The 20,491-nt window shown below is 38.4% G+C and overlaps 1 protein-coding gene across 2 annotated transcripts in view; it reads left to right on the top strand.

Annotated features, from left to right (window-relative positions):
• MRAP2 (melanocortin 2 receptor accessory protein 2) overlaps positions 1 to 18,923 on the top strand; it is a 42,640-nt gene extending 23,717 nt beyond the window's left edge. For both annotated transcript variants that reach the window (XM_049772290.1, XM_049772289.1), the window contains exons 3-4: positions 8,074 to 8,173; positions 18,526 to 18,923. In XM_049772290.1, coding sequence (XP_049628247.1) covers positions 8,074 to 8,173; positions 18,526 to 18,916 — 491 coding nt within the window. In that variant the 3' untranslated portion in view covers positions 18,917 to 18,923. The remainder of the gene's footprint in view (positions 1 to 8,073; positions 8,174 to 18,525) is intronic.
• Positions 18,924 to 20,491: the final 1,568 nt, after the last annotated feature.

Raw genomic sequence — 20,491 nt, 5'->3', positions numbered from 1 at the left:
GACCCAATTAATGTGAGATTTCTTATTTCTCATATGTACTTACTCTTTTTCAGGAAGTGCTTTTTAATTTTTTTACCTTTACTTAAATATAATTATAAAATGTTAGTATCTTTGAAATGTCTGATATTATCCTTTGCTTATGCATATAATATGAAAGACTTCTTTCAAGGAATTTAATAGATTTACACATCCATTTACTTTTGGGGGTAATATTTAAGCTGTGCTCTGTTGAAAATTTCATTTATTCAATCGAGTTTGAGTAACTATACTCATTTAGGCATTCCATTCTCAGTCTATTTTCATCTAATTAGTTGAAAGTTTAGATCCTTACACTAAGTTTTTATTATTCCCCTCTTCCCCACCTTATTGTTTCCCTGAGTTTGACATTTTTGGGTAGATTTTTATATTAATTTTATGCAATAATAGTTTTACTCTGCTAGGCTTATTACAGTTAAATGTATGCAAGCATATACATGAGTTTGGGGGCTGGAGGGATAGTTCAATGGCTAGGGCAGTTGCCTTGGATGCAGCTGACATCTTTGCATCCAGTTATCCCATATAGTTTCCTAAGCACCATCAGAAATAATTCCTGAGTACAGTGACAGGGGTAAGCCCTGAGTATTGAATAATTTGGGTGTGGCCCCAAACAACCAACAAGTAAATAAATAAATTTATTTTAAGAATTAGTAGAGTTAGGCCAGAGAGATAGCACAGCAGCAGGGCACTTGCCTTGCACACAGCCAATCCAGGACGGATGGTGGTTCAAATTCCGGCATCCCATATGGTCCCGAGCTAGCCAGAAGTGATTTCTGAGCCCAGAGCCAGGAGTAACCCCTGAACACTGCCAGGTGTGACCCAAAAACCAAAAAAGTATGATAGGGTTACTTTTATGAAGGCTGAATTATCTTTATAAATATAAATATATATGCACATGATACATATCAAGATCTTTACATTCAAAAGGGCCTGAAGCAGCTATTATCAAAGTCTCTGGATTGTCTTCTGGGAGAGGGGGCAGATAAAAGAATAAATACAGGACCCCACCAATTAGAGTCTTTCCTAAGGGTGCTGGCATTCTAGTAATTAGTAATTAAAGGTTCCAAATAATCTTTTCAGTCCCTCTCCTCAGATTATCATCTTTCTAAATGATTTTATATTTAGAAATTTTCCAACACTCTTTTTATAGCTTTCATTTTGCTATTGCCATTTAAATGGTAGTCTTTATCTCCTTTAAGATTAATGTTTTTATTCTTTATTTCTTTAAAACATTTTCTATAATATTGTTTTTCTGCAGCATGTAAGTTATTTTTATTCATTGGGCTTGATGATTTTTACCAATTCTAGGTTATCTTCAGACATTAAAAAATTTTATGCTGTTCGTTCTCTTTATCCATGTTTTTTTTGTTTCAAAATTTAGAAACAATAGACATATGACATTATTGTGTCATATGTTGTGATTCATAAATAATTCGTGATTTGTATATGAGTATAATGCAAATGGTTATCACAGTACCGTATTTTACGGCGTATAAGATGACCGGGCATATAAGACAACCCCCTAATTTTGTAGTTAAAACATAGGTTTAGGCCTATATTTGCTGTATAAGACAGAATGTTCTTGTGCTGCAACTGTATCTTCCACAGTCAGCCAATCACAACAAGCAAAGGTCCAAAGGTTATACTGTAATAGATGTCCTCTCTGACTCTGGCCAATCTGAGCAGGCTTTTTACAGTGTAGATTCAGGTACAGAACACTGTATAATTTGCATGCATAAAAAGCCTGCTTGGGTTGGCTGAGTTAGAGAGGCGGTCCAAGCAGCCTGGCAGTGATTGGTGCAGGATCGAGTTGAAAAATTCGTTTTGTGCCAATATTCAGACAATTTTCGTTTAGCCGGCATATTGAAACATTTTTCAGAATAAACTCGGCATATAAAACGACCCCCGATTTTCGGTTGACTTTTTTTTTGTTTCAAAAGTCATCTTATATGCCAGAAAATACGGTAATTCAATCTAACTTAATTCATTATTATATATAGTTATAAACAATTAATTTTTGGTAAGTACCATGTTAGCAATGTTAAACTATATATTATGCACTGTTAACTATAGACATAATATTGTTATTTTGTACATACTTATTTTTAAAACTTGTATTAAGGCCCTATGATTACAAAAGTTTATAATAAAGTTTCATGCACACAATATTCTAACACCATTCTCACCACAAGAGTCAATTTTCTTCCACCAATGACTCTTGCTCCCTCCCAACACCCAGATTGCCTCGTTGATAAGCACAGTTTTAATTTTAGTTATTTTAGTTTGGATCTCATGCTCACAGTGCGGTTGACTGTATGGTTTGAATAATACTTATTTGCTTCTACTCCACCTATTTTCCCAAGGCTTCTACATCTCATCTAGCTCTTCTTACTTTTCCTTCTTGATTTCTCTCCTTCCTTGATCTTCTCATTTCTTTCATCTATCTCTCCAGGGATGCTTCCATTTTTTCACCACCCCCCATTCAGAACCTAGGCCTCTTTGAAAAATGGTATCCCGGTTCAGAACCTAGGGTCTCACATAATTCCCTCTTTTTATGGACCTGAGTCAAATCATTGCTACCTTTCACTGGCATTCCACTAAGTCCAGATACATTAGCAGTTTTTGGTCCCCTCTCTCCTTTCAGGACATCAAACTCCACAGTCTCCCCATTGCCAATGCTAAACAGAAACTTTCTGGGACTGTTTCTCTTAATAGCTGTCTAGTGAACAAAGACATCTTCTTTGGTGTCATTTCTGTTGATAAATCCATAAGCATTCCAAACACTGAACCATTTAACAGTGCCCAGGACTTGGGTTGCCAGCACCAGTTTGTCTACCTGACTCATGCTAAGGGAATGGAGGTATCTTTGGTTGAGCCATTTTTAGACTCAGAATGCAGAGAGGTAGCTGGTTTATCATTATTAGGAGATGGGGGTCTCTCTGGTTTAGTGCCAGTAGTAAATGATAAATTATCAGTTCTGGGAAGGCCTTTAGATCGAGAACTCATCACCACTGGGAAGGCACTCTTCCCCTCTTGTGGCATGTGTGAAAGAGAATCTCTAGGGAGCCTGGCACGTACAGTCCAGAGTAAGAAATACAGAGAGATGGACCAGAGTAACATGAAGCCATTCAGAACAGGAGCCATGTTGTAGTGAAAGGCACAGCACATTCAGTCCAGCTTGACAGAACTGTCGTGGTAATAATCCACCAAAGGATCAAGTCACAATAAGCACTCAGCATCTTCCTCTTGGGTCCAGCGTTCAAGTCTAAAGGCACAGCACATTTACTCTTGCTCCAGGAGGCCGTCATGGTGATCATGCACCAAAGAGTCAAGTCACTCACAATTTTCAAAATCTTCTCTGTTCGAGCGCCAATTGTAAAATACATCCACATGCCTTATTTCCAACCCTGGATGAAAAAATCTGAATCAGGCTCACAATGGAATAGTCCAAACCAGGCTGAGGGTAAAACATGACAATCTCTGTGTTTGTAAACAAACACACAAAGGAACCAGGGATGACTTTTGTTTGAGGTAAAATAATGTGTAACCTAACAATTTTCCACTAGCCTTCTGACCAGTCAGAGTATAACCCCTGTTTCTCATTCTGTGATGGCACCACTTGCCAGGTATCTTCTCTGGCTGGCACCTTCTTGAGGTGAGAGAGGTGAACCTATGGTTTAATCCAGTAACTTGGCAGAGATGGAGGTGGTCAGGATTACTGTGTAGGACTCCTGGTTCCACTGCGGTTCTAGAGTGCCAGGGTGATGTTGTTTTAGCAGGACTGCATCACCCTGCTGTAATTCATCCTTAGTGTCAAGTTGAGCACTGTCTCAGCTTCAGGCTCCCCCTCATGGGCAGTTCTGATGCTCTGGAGTAAAGCTCTCAAAACCTGCAGGAAGGCACGTAGGAACTGGATGATAACATGATCATTCACGTTTCCTAGAACATCATCCCATAACCTGGGAAACAATGGGAGCTTTTGCCCAAAAATAATCTCACAAGGAGAGGCAGAGAAATGTAGAGAATACACTGAACCTGAAGGAGGGCAAAGGAAAGGAGATCTACCCAATCATTGCCAAGGTCCTCAATTTTGCTAGTGTTTCCTTTAGGGTTTGATTCATCCTCTCTACTTGCCCTAAATTCTGAAGCCTATATGCACAGTGAAGCTTCCAGTTAGCACCTAGCACCCTTGCCATCTCCTGGGAGATAGAACTGGCAAAGGCTGGACCATTGTCAGATCCAATAGCTACTGGCAATTCAAACCTTAAAACAATCTCCTTTAGGATTTTCTTTGCTACCTGACTAGCAATCTCCATTTTATCAAGAAAAGCCTTTACCCAGACTGAAAATGCAGCCACCATTACCAACAAATATCTATAACCATACTTCCCTGGTCCTAATTCTGTAAAGTTAACCTCCCAAAACTTTCCTGGTTCTTCTCCCCCCCTGTCCCCCGCAAGTGCTTTCCTGGTCTGACCTGCCTGCATTCATTTTCTTACATACAGGGCATTTAGTGATCTCCCTTTCCACAAACTTTCTTACCCTCTCTATGACATACTGTCCCCTAAGGATTTCCTTCATCCTTCTACATACCAGGTAGGTGCAGTTGTGCACCAAAATGATTGGCAGTTCCCCCAGCCTTCATGGCAAAATGATCCTTCCCTTTTCATCCCTCACCCAACCATCCTCCCCCAATTCTCCCCCAACTTTCCCTTCTTATCAACATAGTACTCATTTGCCATGGTATAGTGGTGTTTCTTTCAACAACATGGAAGAGGGCAAGGCCAGGAGGGCCTTGGTGGCCTCTTGGGCAACTACTCAGGCAGCTAGATTAGTGCACCGGTTTCTAGCTGAAACTGGGTCTTCTCCTTTCTGATGTACTGGGCAGTGAACCACCACCACAGCTTTAGGCTCCTACATGGCCTGAATATGGTCTACAATCTCCTGCTTATTTAGAATCTCTTTTTCTTCAGCAGTCAAACCGCCCCTCTCCTTATAAATGCTCCTGTGGAAACGAATGGTGGCAAATGCATACTTACTATCAGTGTAGATGTTGATTCTCTTTCCTCTTCCCAGGCATAAAACCTGCCTCCTGGGTGGAAGTGCCTTTGGAAGGGCTTCTTTCCAGATGATGTTGCTTTTGCCAACCATTGCTGCCCCAGTGAACCTCTCACCATTCTCCAAATAGCTGCTTCCACCAGTGAAGTGACTTCAGCTCTGCAGGTCATCTCTTAGTCCAGTCAGGTGATCCAGTATCTCTTCACAGTTGGGGGAGTACTCTTCCAATCTGTTGGGGAGCAATGTCATGGGGTTCAGCACGATTGGGAGTGCTATGGTGATGCAGGGCTCATTAAACAGTAGAGACTGGTATCCAGTGATTTTGACATTGATGATCCATCCTCTTCAGCGGGGTTCTCAGGACACCCTCTATTGCATGAGTGGGTGTGAGCACCACCCACTACACCAGTGTGAGTTTTCTCATATCTTGGAACTGTACTGCTGAGGCTGCTATTATGTTTATGTATGATGGGAGCCCAGTGGCAACTGGATCTAGTTTTTATGCTTAGGTATGCTAATGGTCATTGCCAGGGTCCCAGTTTTTGGGTTAGGACCTATTTCACAAGCCCCAATTTCTCATCCACATAGAGTTGGAAGGACCTTGTCATAGCCAGTGCTGGGGCCTTTAAACGGGCTGCCTACAGGCTCCTAAAAGTTTGTTCCTACTCTAGGGTTCCCCAGGTGAAAGCTGTTTCTTTCATCAAGATATATATGAACTGCACCAATTCTGTAAAATGGGGAATCCAGTGTCTGTAATACTACACTGTCCCTGAGAATTCTCTCACCTGTCTGGAGGATATGGAAATGGGGTTACTGTGTGATGACAATTTTTTGAGAAGAAGACAGAGTTTGTACTCCTCCATTCAGGTGATAGCCTAGGTAGGTAGCCTTCTCCTGGCAGACCTGAACCTTTTCCCCTGACACATTACAACTCTGGTCCTGTAAAGTCTGTAGAAAGGCTCATGTTCTCTTCAGGCAGTTCTGGCTTTCAGCTGCTATTAGTAAGTTATTGACATAATGGAGGAGGGTTACATAAGAATGTCCCTTCTGGAATTCCCAAGGTCCTTATGGAAGGCTTCCCCAAATATTGTGGGGGAAGTTTGTGAATCCCTGTGGCAACTATGTCCAGGTTAGCTGTCCACTATAGCCCCTGTCAGGATGCACTCACTCAAAAACAAAGAGGGTCTGGGAGCACTTAGCCAGTAGGACACAGAAGAATATATCTTTTAAGTCCAGGATGATTCTTTTTGTACCCAACAGAGAAAGCAAGGTTTAGGGGTTAGGGACACTGGATTGGTCTCCTTATTGATCTCCCACAGATCCTGCTGCACTGGTTGGTATTGCCCCATTTCTGCCTTTTTGATGGGTAGCAGGGGGGTTTCCAGGGTAATTGGCTTGGGACCAAGATGTTTGTCTCCCAGAGATGGTTGATGTGTTCCCTTATTTTTTTCTTCACCTCCAACAGGATGAGAGGTAGGTAGTGTATCTAGATGGGGGGTGTGGAGGGCTTGCATTTACCACCACTGCGGGCTTGTCTTCCAGCCCCAGTGGCTGTCCCCTCAGTCCAGACCTCAAGGAGCTTCCTCTGTAGGATCGCAAGGAGGGCACTCACATAGAATTGGGGTGGTACATCAAACATTAAATGTTCAACTACCACTTCCAGGAGCACGTTGGCTGCTAGCAACCTCTCCAAAGGTTACTTTTACATCAGTTTCTGAGAACTGGATCCCAGCCTGCAGTTTGTGTAGGAGTCTCTCCCTAATAAATTGTAGGGGAGGGGCACTGGGAGCTTGATGCATGGTGAGTTACCTGACCTATTGCAAGGTCCAGGGCCTGGTGGATGGTCCATTCATGTAGCTCAGTTCCATTAGCTCCTTGGACTCAAAGCCCTATTTTAAAGTTTCCTCTGTAATTTCCTTATGAAATTTCAGGGGCAGCCTGACCTACAGAGGTTACATTCACTGCCTGCTGATTCTCTGGGACTGTGAGTCTGTAGGTCTGTACATCCTATAGATCTCTAGAAATCTCTCCAGAAACACTGACAGAGACTCTTCCTTTCCATATAAAACCACCATAATTTTAGACAGATTAATGGGCCTCTGGGCAGCAGGTCAGAAGCATCCCAAGAAACAATGGTGGTAGAGATGTAAATGTCCCCTACCTTCATCAGTATTGTGGTCCCAAGGGATGCTGGGAATCAAACCAGATCCCTTCCAGATTGGCCACAGACAAGGCAAATGTCTACCACTGCACTATATCTCTGGCCCCTATTTGAAACTTCTTATAAGTTTTCTTATGGAACATGGATCTTGTTATGCCTCATATTTCTATGTCTTCCTACAAACTGAGAGAAAAAAAAGTGGATGGAACTCAGGGGTCAAGTGGTCTCAGGAGCATTAATAAAAAACGGTCAAGCCTAAATCCCTAAATCAAAGTCAATGACAATAGAATCAAGAGTCCCAAACTACAGCATGCTATACACAAAAGGGACCTGTTATACTAGTAGTCCAGGGGATTAAGGGTGGAGGTATGGGCATGCTAGGAAATATGATGGAAGGAGGTCAACACTAGTGGTGGGAATGGCCCTAATTCACTTTCACTAGTATCTTAAAGATAACTGTAAAAAACTTGTAAATTATATTGGTCTCAATAAAAATTTGTTCTCAAAGAATGATGTTCTCCAACTTCAATGGTATCTTAAGGCAAGAATTGGTCTACATTCTGCCATAGGCTCCTTTGTGAGTAAATAGAAACCAAGTTAGTAAGGTCATTCTGCTATTGAAGACAAAATCCAAAAGTGACAGATATTTCATTCTCCCTCATTCTCTCCATTTTGGTATTCCCAGTTGACTCATGGGTTGATGCTATTTTTATTAGATGCTTGACCTTTCTAATTTTACATACTAAAAACTTAGTTTCCTTCAGTGTTCAAGTTTTAAGCTATGTGAAATACTAACCCTAGTATTAACTGTTTTTCAGATTCCATTGTGATTGGATTTTGGGTTGGTCTTGCAGTCTTTGTGATTTTCATGTTCTTTGTGCTGACCTTACTAACCAAGACAGGAGCTCCTCATCAAGAGTAAGTTTGGGCTATTCATAAATGTCTGTTCAGTACCCTGGGGGTTGAAGAAACAGAAATTGTAGAGTATAAAAGAATGTGATTGCTTTTAGTGATTGGAGAAAGAGGTAGGTTATAAATTTGCTGCCTATAGAATTAAGGGATCTACCTTTCTCCTGAAATTTTGCCTCTTGATCTGGACCCTCTTTACTAGTAGACCTTAGTAAAATTGATCTTTTCAGTAGTTATAATTACATTGATCCATATCTGATATTTATAGTGAATTATTTCTAAATTAAAGTACATATTCTCCTACTTCAAAAATAATTCAAGCACATTAAAAAAGCAATAAAGTAGGAGGAAGACTGGAATTATTTATTTATTTGTAATACTGAATCTCCTCCAAGAATGATCCTTGAGTGCAGCACCAACAAAAGTATTGAAGTAATATTGTAGTATGTCTTTGTTCATGGATTCAAGATTAGGGTGCTTGTTAGGTGGCTGGTCGCAGTGCAGAACAGAGGACACAGAGTAAAGGACAGATAGTATCTATCCTACTAGAAACAAAACCCATTATTATATTTAAAATTCAGGGTCCAAACATAAGCAACCTAGTAAGCAGAGGGGGCCAATAACAGTAGTCCTGAGGCTAGTCAGCCAGGTTAGCAATTAAAAACAGATTTACACCAAGTCATTATATTCTTCCTCAGTTCTTCCTTTACTTGAAGTCTTTTTCTTGTTCTGTTTTTGTTTTGGGGCCACACCTGGCATCACTCTAGGGTTACTCCTGGCTCTGCACTCAGAAATCACTCCTGGCAGGCTCATGGGACCATATGGGATGCAGGGGATTAAACCAGGGTCTGTCCTGGGTCAGCAGTGTGCAATGCAAATGCCCTACCACTGTGCTATCTCTCTGGCTCTTGAATTTTTTTTCTAAACTGAGTTAAACTATTCCTGACCACACCAGAATTATTAGAATAAAACAGCAGTTTTCCCCCTCAGGCAGTGCATAAACCTCCTTGTTTTAAGAGCAGTAAGTCCAGCCCCCTTCTGTTTTGGGGCACTACTTCTGGCCAAGGAATCTAGCTGAGTTTGGAGATCTTGAGTTGTTTCACCTAGACATCCTCAATCAGCTGTAATGAACTGAAGTCCCTACTCCTACTATTTTGGAGCCTAATCCTATAGTTGTCTATAGTCCCAGTAATAATAGCAGAATCATGGCCCTCTTCCCATGCATCTCCCCAGATATTCTCCCAACCAAGGGACAGCAAGCTCTGGTGTCCAGGGATCATTAACAAATTGTTGATAATGTAAGGCACAAATCCTAGCAGTAGAAAAGAAGTTCATGTAATTTTTATCTTTAGTTTTACTTATAAGGTGTATAATGTTGATTGATTGGTATATATTGAGCGATCCTTGCATCCCTGGGGAGAAACCCACTTGGTCATTATGTATAATCTTTTTGGAGTGCTGATGGATTTGGTTTACTAAGATTTTGTTAAGGATTTTTGCATCAATGTTCATCTGTGAGATTGTTCTGTAGTTTTCTTTGTTGGCAATATCTCTGTCAACTTTGGAAATGAGTGTAATGTTAGCTTCACAGAAGGTATTAGGGAAGATTACCATCTCTTTAGTAATTTGAAGAAAAAATCTAAGGATCAATGGTAGTAACTCTTCTCTGAATAATAGGTAAAACTCACCTGTAAACCCATCTGGATCTGGACTTTTATACTTTAAAATTTTTTTCTTTATTTAAGCACTATGATTACATACATAATTGTAGTTGGATTTCAGTCATAAAAAAGAACACCACCTCATTCATCACTGCATCCTTCCCACCACCAATGCCCCCCATCTCCCTCCTTTCTCACCCTCTCCTGTCTTCAAGACAGGCATTCTACTTCTCTCACTCATTAACATTGTCACTATAGTTAATGTAGTCATCTCTCCAACTAAACTCACCAGTCTATGGTGAACTTCACATTGAGAATCAGTCCTTCCAGTTCTCATCTCTGTTGTCTCTGGGCATTATTACAATAATATCTTTTTTTCTTAAAACCCATAGAGGAATGAAACTATTTTGTATCTATCTCTCTCCCTCTGACTTATTTCACTCAGCAAAAACAGATTTCATGTATAGGAAAATTTCATGACTTCATCTCTCCTGAGCTACATAATATTCCATTGTGTATATGTACTATAGTTTCTTTAGCCATTCATATGTTGAAGAGCATCTTAGTTACTTCCAGAGTCTGGTTATTGTAAATAGTGCTGCAATGAATATAGGTGTGAGGAAGAAATTTTTGTATTGCATTGTTGTGTTCCTAGGGTATATTTTTAGGAGTGGTATAGCTGGATCATATGGAAGCTCAATTTCCATATTTTTGAGAAATCTCCATAATGTTTTCCATAAAGGTTGGACAATACAGCATTCCCACCAGCAATGAATGAGAGTTCCTTTCACTCCACATCCCAGCCAGCACTGATCTTGTTCTTTGTGATGTGTGTCATTCTCAGTGGTGTGAAATGGTAATTCATTGTTGTTTTGATTTTCATCTTTCTGATGATTAGTGATGTGGAGCATTTTTTCATGTGCTTTTGGCCATTTGTATTTCTTATTTGAGAAATCTTCTGTTCATTTCTTCTCCCAATTTTTTGATGGGGTTCGATTGTTTTTCTTGTTAAGATCTGTCAATATTGGGGATAGGAGAGATAGCATGGAGGTAAGGCATTTGCCTTGCATGCAGAAGGACAGTGGTTCGAATCCTGGCATCCCATAATGTCCCCCGAGCCTGCCAGGAATGATTTCTGAGCATAGAGTCAGGAGTGACCCCTGAGCACCGCCGGGTGTGACCCCCAAACCAAAAGACCAAAAACCAAGAAACAAACAAACAAAAGATCTGTCAATACCTTGTATATTTTCGATATTAGCTCCTTATCTGATGAGTATTGGGTGAATAGCTTTTCCCAATGGCTACTGTGAGCAGCTTTTGTATCTAAGGCATTATTTCTTTTGAGATGCAGAAGCTTCTCAGCAAAATATAGTCCTATTTGTCTTAGAGTCTTTTACCTACAGTTGTTCTATATACCTATGATTTGAGCTTGATAGCAAGTTATTTAATCCATTTATATTTGACCTTTGTGCATAGTGTTAGATGGAGGTCTGAGTTCACTTTTTTGCAAGTGGATGACCAGTTGTCCCAACACCATTTGTTAAAGAGGCTTTCCTTGATCCATTTTTGCATTATTTGCCTATTTCCAAAAATTAATTGATTGTATATCTGAGACAAATTCTCTGAATACTCTAGTTTATTCCACTGATATGAGGGTCTTTCGTTATACCAACACCATGCTATTTTAATGACTATAGCTTTGTAGTACAGTTTAAAGTTTGGAAAAGTGATACCTCCCATATTCCTTTTCCAAGGGTTGGTATAGCTATTTGTGGGTGTTTATTTATATATTTATTTTAAAAATAATACGTTTATTTAAATACCATGATTACAAACATGATTGTAGTTTGGTTTCAGTTATAAAAATGAATATTCCCCATTGCCAGTACAATATACCCATCACCAATTCCCCACCTGCCTGAATTCAAGACCGGCTTTCTATTTCCCTCACCCATGACATTGTTGTGATAGTTCTCAGTGTAGTTATTTCTCTAGCTGCACTCACCACTCTTCATGGTGAGCTTCATATTGTGCGCTGGTCCTTTTAGCCCTCATCTCTATTATCTCTTGGCATTATTACAATAATGTCTTTTATTTTTCTTAAAGCCCATAGTTGAGTGAGGCTATTCTGCGTGTCTCTTTCTCCCTCTGACTTATTTCACTCAACATAATAGATTCCATGTACATCTATCTATAGGAAAATTTCATGACTTCATCTCTCCTGACAGCTGCATAATATTCCATTTTGTATATGCATCACAGTTTCTTTAGCCATTCATTTGTTGAAGGGCATCTTGGTTATTTCCAGAGTATGGCTATTGTAATAAGCACTGCAATGAATATAGGTGTGAGAAAGGGATTTTTGTATTGTGTTTTTGTGTTCCTAGGGTATCTCCCTAGGAGTGATATAGTCAGATCATATGGGAACTCAATTTCCAGGCTTTTGAAGAATCTCCATAATGTTTTTCATAAAGGTTGGACAAGACAGCATTCTCACCAGCAGTGAATGAGAGTTCGTTTCTCTCCACATCTCTGCCAGTACTGATTGTTCTTGTTCTTTGTGTTGTGTGCCTGTCTTTGTGGTGTGAGAAGGTAGCTCATTGTTTTGATTTGCATCTCCTTGATGATTAGTGATGTGGAGCATTTTTCTCATGTGCCTTTTGGCCATTTATAGTTCTTCTTTGAGAAATTGTTCATTTCTTCTCCCAATTTATCGATGGGGTTTGATTGTTCTTGTTAAGATCTGTCAGTGTCATGTATACTTTCGATATTAGCTCCTTATCTGATGGATATTGGATGAATAGCTGCTCCCATTCTGTGAGTGACTTTTGTATTCTAGGCATTATTTCCTTTGAGGTGCAGAAGAATCTCACCTTAATATAGTCCCATCTGTTTATCTCTGCTTCCACTTGTTTGGGTAGTGCTATTTCCTTCTTGAAGATGCTTTTCTCAATGTTTTAGAGTGTTTTACCTATGTGTTGTTCTAAAAATCTTATGGTTTTAGGTCTGACATCAAGATATTTAATGTATTTGCATTTGACCTTTGTGAAGGGTGTTAGATGGAAATGAGTTTTTTTTTTTTTTGCAAGTGGCTGACTAGTTGTCCCAACACCACTTGTTGAAGAGGCTTTCCTTGCTCATTTTGCATTTCTTGCCCCTTTATAAAAGATTAATTGGTTGTATGTCTGGAGCACAGTCTCTGAATACTCTAGTTTATTCAACTGATCTCAGTGTCTATCTTTATTCCAATACCAAGTTGTTTTAGCTTTGTAATACAGTTTAAAGTAGGGTAAAGTGATGCCTCTCATATTTCTTTTTCCAGGGGTTACTCTAGCTATTTGCAGGTGTTTATTGTTGCAGATGACTTTCAGGAGCGTTTGATCCACTTCTTTGAAGAATGTCATGAGTATCTTTAGAGGGATTGCATTAAGTCTGTAGAATACTTTACTGTTATTCCTCCCCATAGATGTGCAGTGAATGTGTCTCCATTTTCATGTATCCTCTTTTTATTTCTTGATGCAAGATCTTGTTGGTTTTTTTTTTTTTTTTGTATAGGTCCTTCACCTCTTTAGTCAAGTTGCCTCCAAGATGTTTGAATTTGTGTGACACTAATGTGAACAGGATTGCTTTTTTTTTGTTTTTTGGTTTTGGGGTCACAATCGGCAGTGCTAAGGGGTTACTCCTGGCTCTATGCTCAGAAATTTCTCCTGGCAGGAGGCTTGGGGGACCATATGGGACGTCAGGATTCGAACCACTGTCCTTCTGCATGCAAGACAAATGCCTTACCTCCATGCCATCTCTCCAGCCCCAGGATTGCCCCATTTCTTCTCTATCATTATTGGTGTGCAAGAAGGCTATTGATTTTTCATGTCAATTTTTGTAGCCTGTCACTTTGCTATTTGAATTTATTGTTTCTAGAAGCTTTTTGGTAGAGTTTTTAGGGTTTATGTAAATATGGTATCATATCATCTGCAAACAGTGAGAGCTTGACTTCTTCCTTTCCTATGTAGATGCTCTTGATATCTTTTTTTTGCCTAATCTCTATGGCAAGAACTTCCAGCACTATGTTGAATAGGAGTGGTGAGAGAGGGCAGCCTTGTCTTGTACGAGATTTTAGATGAAAGGCTTTTAGTTTATCTTCATTGAGAATAATATTTGCCATTGGTTTGTGGTAGATGGCCTTGACTATATTGAGAAAAAGTTCCTTCCATTCTGATTTTGATGAGAGTTTTTTAATCAAGAATGGGTTTTAGACCTTATCAGATGCTTTCTCTGCATCTATTGATATGATCATGTGGTTTTTATTTTTCTTTTTGTTGTTATGGAGTATTATACTGATTGATTTATGTATGTTCAATCATCCTTGCATTCCTGGAATGAAACCTACTTGGTCATGGTGTATGACGTTCTTGATGAGGCATTGAATCCTATTTGCTAAAATTTTGTTGAAGATCTTTGTATCTGTGTTCATCAGTGATATTGTTCTATAGTTTTCTTTTTCATAAAAACTATTTAGAAGTGTTCCTGATTTTTCAATTTCATGAAAGAGCCTGAAAAGAATTGGTAGTAGTTCCTCTTGAAATGTCTGAAAGGATTGTTTAGTGGGCCCATTTAGGCCTGGTCTTTTATTTTGGGGAAGACTTTTGATTACTCTTTTAATTTCCTCAGTAGTGATAGGTCTAGTTATATATGCTAGTTCATCGTGGTTTAACTGTGGAAGATTATAAGAGTCCAATAATTTATCCATTTCTTTTAGGTTCTCATGTTTAGTGGCATAGAGTTTTTCAAAGTACTCTCTGATTACCCTTTGAATCTCTGCAGTACCTGTAGTGATCTACCCTTTTTCATTTCTAATCCGGTTTGTTAAATTTCTCTCTCTCTCTGTTTCTTTGTGAATTTTCTAGTGGTTTATCAATCTTGTTTAGTTTTTCAAAGAACAAACTTTTGCTTTCACTGATCTTTCAATTTCTTTTAATTGATTTTTGCTTTTTTGATTTCTGATTTAAGCTTTTTATTTCTTTCTGCCTACCTGTTTTTGATTCCTTTGGTTGATATTTTTCTAATTTTATAAACTGTGTCATTAAGTTTTTTAGATAGGCCCTTGCTTCCTTTCTGATGTGTGCTTGCAAAGCAATAAATTTTTCTCTTTGTACTGCTTTTTCTGTGTCCCATAAATTCTGGTATCTTGTGTAAATTTTGTGTCTTCATTGTCATTTATTTTCAGGGATGTTATCATTTTCTCTTTGATTTAATCCCTGATCCATTGGTTGTTCAGTTGTGAGCTGTTTAATTTTGAGTTGTTGAAGTTTTTCTTTTGTGTTCCTTTGTAGTTCACTTCTAATTTCAGTGCACTGTGTTCTGAGAATGTTGTCTTTACAATTTTTATCCTCTTGATTTTATGGAGATATGTTTTATGGGCCAACTTGTGGTCTATCATGGAGAATGACCCAGTGCATTGGAAAAGAATGTATACCTAACTTTATGGGGATGGAGTGCCCTAAATATATCTATTAATCCACTTTCTTCCATTTCTCTTTTCATAGCTAGTATATTCTTGTTGTGTTATCTTCTGGCTGACCTATCAAGGGCTAACAAGCCAGTGTTGAGGTTTCCCACTATTATTTTGTTGCTATGTTTGGTATGTATATCTTTATCAGAGTTTGTGCTTCTTGGCTTATTTTTCCCCTGATCATTAAGTAGGTTTTAGTTCCTTCAGTTCCATTTGTAGAGATTTTCTCTTCTGAAAGAGTACTTTGCATTGCTCATCTTGAGATTGTTTAATTTCACAGGCTAGCAACTTCTAGATTTATGTTGCTAAAACATTAAGTATTGATTTTAGGTCCTCATCTACAGTTCTCAGGCCTTTTGGTGGGCTTAAAAATTTGCCAGGGTTTCTCTCTATATCCCTTATTGCAGTTGTCTTCCTTATATACCCATTGTTCTTTGCAGTTAGTGGGTTGAAATGATAGAGTTTTAGATTGTTTATTAAAGTGATATGTTGATTTGATTGTATAAAATGTGGCTAGATGTATATCTGCTTTAAAGATTATTTTCCTAAACATGTGAGGTTATCTAAGATTGATAAGAAATATTGCCAAGTAATTCATTGATTTGTTTGACTTCATTTAGAGTTGCATATTTTCTAAGAGAAAGAAGTGCTAGGTCCAAACTGCTTGGAAATATTTCATATAAATTGAAATGTCTTTGTGCAGATGCATTGTTTGGGAAAATGAAGATTGATATGATGTAACAAAGAGTCCCTCTTTCAGGACATGCACCTCTATGGGGCAAAAAACAGAATGCAGTTAAAGACTGGTGGCATACTGCAGAAGCAGCTTGGGGGAAGACTAAAGCTGGCATTGGCTGCCCTGGGATTCCTGGTGATATGAGGGACCAGAGAGTCCCTCTCTTGGAAGACGCACCTGAGATTAGGCAGTTCAGGATCAGTGGTGGGGTATAGATGCAACTAAGGAGGAAACTTTGGAGGTGGCATTGACTGCTCTGAAATTCCTGCTTGATATGAGGGATCAGAGAGTCCCTCTCTTGGCAGATGCACCTGAGATGGCGTAGAATGCAGAATACTAAATGCAGTTCAGCACCAGTGGTGGAATGCCCATTACTCTTCTTAAAAGATGCTATGGCCAAGAAGTATATTTAATTATTTGTTATTGTGTGTGAGAATAAAATCTTACTCAGATTTGTAATGGAAAATAAAAATGAAAGAACCATTACCTTTGCTTTCTCAACTAAGAAGCCATTTACTCTGTACAATTTTATTAAAGAATTACAGCTGCATCGTATCATACATCTGTCAAAAAGAGAATGAGAAAATGTTGGGAAAATCTTGGATCACATTTTTGAGTTTCAAATAAAATTACCAAACCTAGACATAATATACACTAAATATCCTCTTCCTGTTGTCTTTATTCAAAGATCTATTTGCCCAGATGAAGATATACTGCTATTAGTAGTACAAAACTGCATTTGATTGTACAAAAATAGTAATTAAATTTTAATTTGGATTTAAATTTATCTGACAAGCATTCACTAAAAGAATGGGAACAGTGAAACTAAAAGCAAATAGCAAAAAATGTCAGTGCTCAAAGTGTGTGTGGTATCTGATGCCAAGGATCAAATCTGAGGACCTTATGCATGCAAGGCATGTGTTCTATCACTTGAAACCAACCCCTGATTCCTGCATGAAAATTTAAAAAGTTCACTGGAAGTGACTGCTAAAAACACTATGTGCCCCCAAGCTGGTAAGCCCTTTTACATGCGATGAAACACTTAAATATAGTGATCTACATGCTAAGTACACTTATATTCATAGTAAAATGCATCACAAAATTGACAAAGTAAACAACTCAGGGAGTTACATGTTGTTTTCCTGCTATAAAAATGGCAAGAGGGAATCTGTTTTCCAGACTTGGTTGTCCTTTGGCTGTAAGTAATTTCTCATAAACATAGATATCTGCCTACTCTTTTACTGAGTAATTCTACTCAAGATCAATAATAAAAAACATCTTTCGGGGCCGGGCGGTGGCGCTGGAGGTAAGGTGCCTGCCTTACCTGCGCTAGCCTAGGAGAAGGACCACGGTTCGATCCCCCGGCGTCCCATATGGTCCCCCAAGCCAGGAGCGACTTCTGAGCGCATAGCAAGGAGTAACCCCTGAGCGTTACCGGGTGTGGCCCAAAAACCAAAAAAAAAAAAAAAAAACATCTTTCTACAAAGATTTTTTTTTTGAGAATGTTCGGGAAAGTTTTACTTACAATTGACTGAAAGTAGAAAAAACTTAAATGCTCTTCAACAGGACAAGGAATGCAAAAATATAACTGAGTAAGAGAAAGGAAAAACTATTTGCATACAATTTGGACGAATTTAAAAAATATTATGCTGAGAAAACAATGTAAGCACAACAGACAGGCTACATATGGTGGGATTCATCTGGATAAATTTTAAGGACAGGTTAAAATAATCTGTACTAATAAATTAATCAAGAAATTTTTCCTATAGCAAATAAAAATTGACTAGTCAAGAATACACTAAAAAAAGAATACACTAAACTAACGAAGATATAACTGTGTTACCTAACGACATAGAAATTTAATAACAGAAAAAATTCTAGAATAATGGAGATATTTTATATCTTTATTAGAATGGCAGTCTCATGCATATGCATAAAACACATTGATGTTTAAGATCTGTGCTGAATTTCGGTATGTAAATTTTATCTAACGATATAATTATTAGAAACTAAATTGAAGCATATGATATGTAGAATCATAGTTTTTCATACAAAGCATCTTTCTATTAAAATAAAGCCAACCCCCCAAAAAAACATTCTTTACTTAAGCATGAGGAGGGATCTTTGGGGATTCTATAAAAATACAGATCATATGCTACGCCTTTGGTGATTCTGAAAGCTGCATAATTAGGAAGCACTTGAAGTGATTCAATGCAGATAATCCAAGACTACATCTCAGAAACTGTTGTGTTTGATGGAGAATATCATGGGCTGATGATGGGTCCTTAGTTTGGGCACTTGGCTTGTTTATGGGTACATGTTCAGAACCCATTATCTCTGAGTTATATTATTTACCTGCTCTGTTTAGGATCTAGCACTTAACAACTGCTCAGTGGAAATAAGCTAGCCTTTCTTACTATTATTCTCTAGGATTTAAGTTTTCTTTTCTTTATAGCAATGCAGACTCTTCTGAGAAGAAGTTCCAGATGAACAGCTTTGTGTCAGACTTTGGAAAACAGCGGGAGACAGATAAGGTATTTTTTCGTCATGGTACTGAGGAGTCGAGGTTTCTCTTTCACTGCTATATCAATGAAGTAGAACACATGGATAGGGCAAAGACTGGTCAACAGACCACAGCCCTTGACACAGATGTGCAACTTCAGGAAACCATCAGAAGCAGCAGGAGACCAGAAGAGGAACTGAACAGGTTTATGAAGTTTGATATCCCCAACTTCGTGAACACGGATCAAAATTCTTTTGGGGAAGATGATCTTTTGATTTCAGAACCACCAATTGTTTTGGAAGATAAACCAGTTGTCCAGACTTCAAACAAAGATCTGGTTTAAGAAATAGGATCTCTAAAGTATCTTCCTGAAGGTGTGGCTTTGAATAGCAAGGAAACTGTTTTCTAAAATTGAATGTATTCATGTGCTTATGTGAATCAGAAAGACTGACAGATCAGCAAGGAAATTAACCAGTCCCTTCCATCCCCCAAATTGTTGGTTAAGTTGAATTTGACTTTGAACATATTTGGGGCTTTTTAAAAATTAATGTGCTTACACTGTCTCATTGTTCTTGTGAAAATGTTGGCTACTTACTCAGTGTCAGTGTTCTCATACAAGCTTGGACACTATGCTTATCTTTAGCAAGCGGCTTTATTTTTCTGGGATTTATCTTTCTGTTAAGTGAGAAATCTAAAGTCACCATCCATTCCAGCTGTATGACTTTGTATACTGACAAGATTAAGATACGCTTAAAGTTATACTTTAGGCAGTCTTCTAGATCTTAAAGAAACTCCAAATGTCTGCTCCTCTATCCTTAACAGTCTTGCTTTCACCAAGGGCCTGTACCTACAGGATGTCAACAAACTCATCTGTCATGGTAATTAATGTTTCTGTTGACCATTACAGCTTTTCTGAGGACCCATAGCTATTCATGCCAAATCTGGGGATAACTCTGTCTTTTGTCCTAGAATAAGTTCCGATTCATAGTAGATTGCATGACAGGCCTCAAGAAATGGCAGTAAGGTGGTAAGCTAATATGGGAAAATACCTTCAGTATATCTCTATGTTGTTATATCTGTATCTGGTCAAGTTGTTGTGCTACTACTAACTACCAAACAAAAGTGTTCTTTGTCATCTACATGGCAAACATGCAAACAATGGTTTGTGATTTTGATTCAGCTGAGTAACAGTAGTACAAACAGCACCAGCAGATATTTGCAGGGCTTAGGGGATGGTATAGATGCAGAAACACAAAGTTAATTTTATAAAATAAATTGATTTTTGCATAATGGTATTGGTAACAAACTAGTTTTGTACACAAAAACAGTTGCATGCTCAGCCAGTTGCTACTTTCTGGGTGGGAATTTAATTATGGATTTTTCCAACACATTTTGCTTAAGCTAAAAAATAAATGCTTTTGAATGCACAATTTCTATGGTTCTTTATTTTTACATATATGTCTTTCCCCCCTCTCTTCTCTTGTATTCTAGCAGCATTTTCTTTTTTCTTCTTTAAAATATATTGTGTTTTACTAAAAATTCTTTGTCTATAATTTCTTGAGGAAAATATTACTCTATTAAGACTAACATTATTGTGAAAACTGGAGAGCTACACTCAATGGAAGCAAATCCTTGTTTTGCACCATATATAAAAGTAAGTTCAAGTTTAAAAATAATCTGAAAAAGTTTACAAAAGATTATGAAAGTAATATCAAAGACCATTTTTTTTTGTTTTTGGGTCACAGCCTGTGGTGCTCAGGGGTTACTCCTGGCTCTACACTCAGAAATCAGTTCTGGCAGACTTGGGAGACTATATGGGATACCAGGAATTGAACCTGGCTTTGTCCCAGGTCAGCTGCCTGCAAGGCAAACGACTTACTGCTATGCTATCTCTCCAGCCCCAAATCAAAGAACTTAA

The sequence above is a fragment of the Suncus etruscus genome, chromosome 4, assembly GCF_024139225.1.
Source record: "Suncus etruscus isolate mSunEtr1 chromosome 4, mSunEtr1.pri.cur, whole genome shotgun sequence".
Lineage (NCBI taxonomy): Eukaryota > Metazoa > Chordata > Mammalia > Eulipotyphla > Soricidae > Suncus > Suncus etruscus.
The sequence above is the reverse complement of the archived record's forward strand: the minus strand, read 5'-3'. Positions and strand labels throughout refer to the sequence as shown.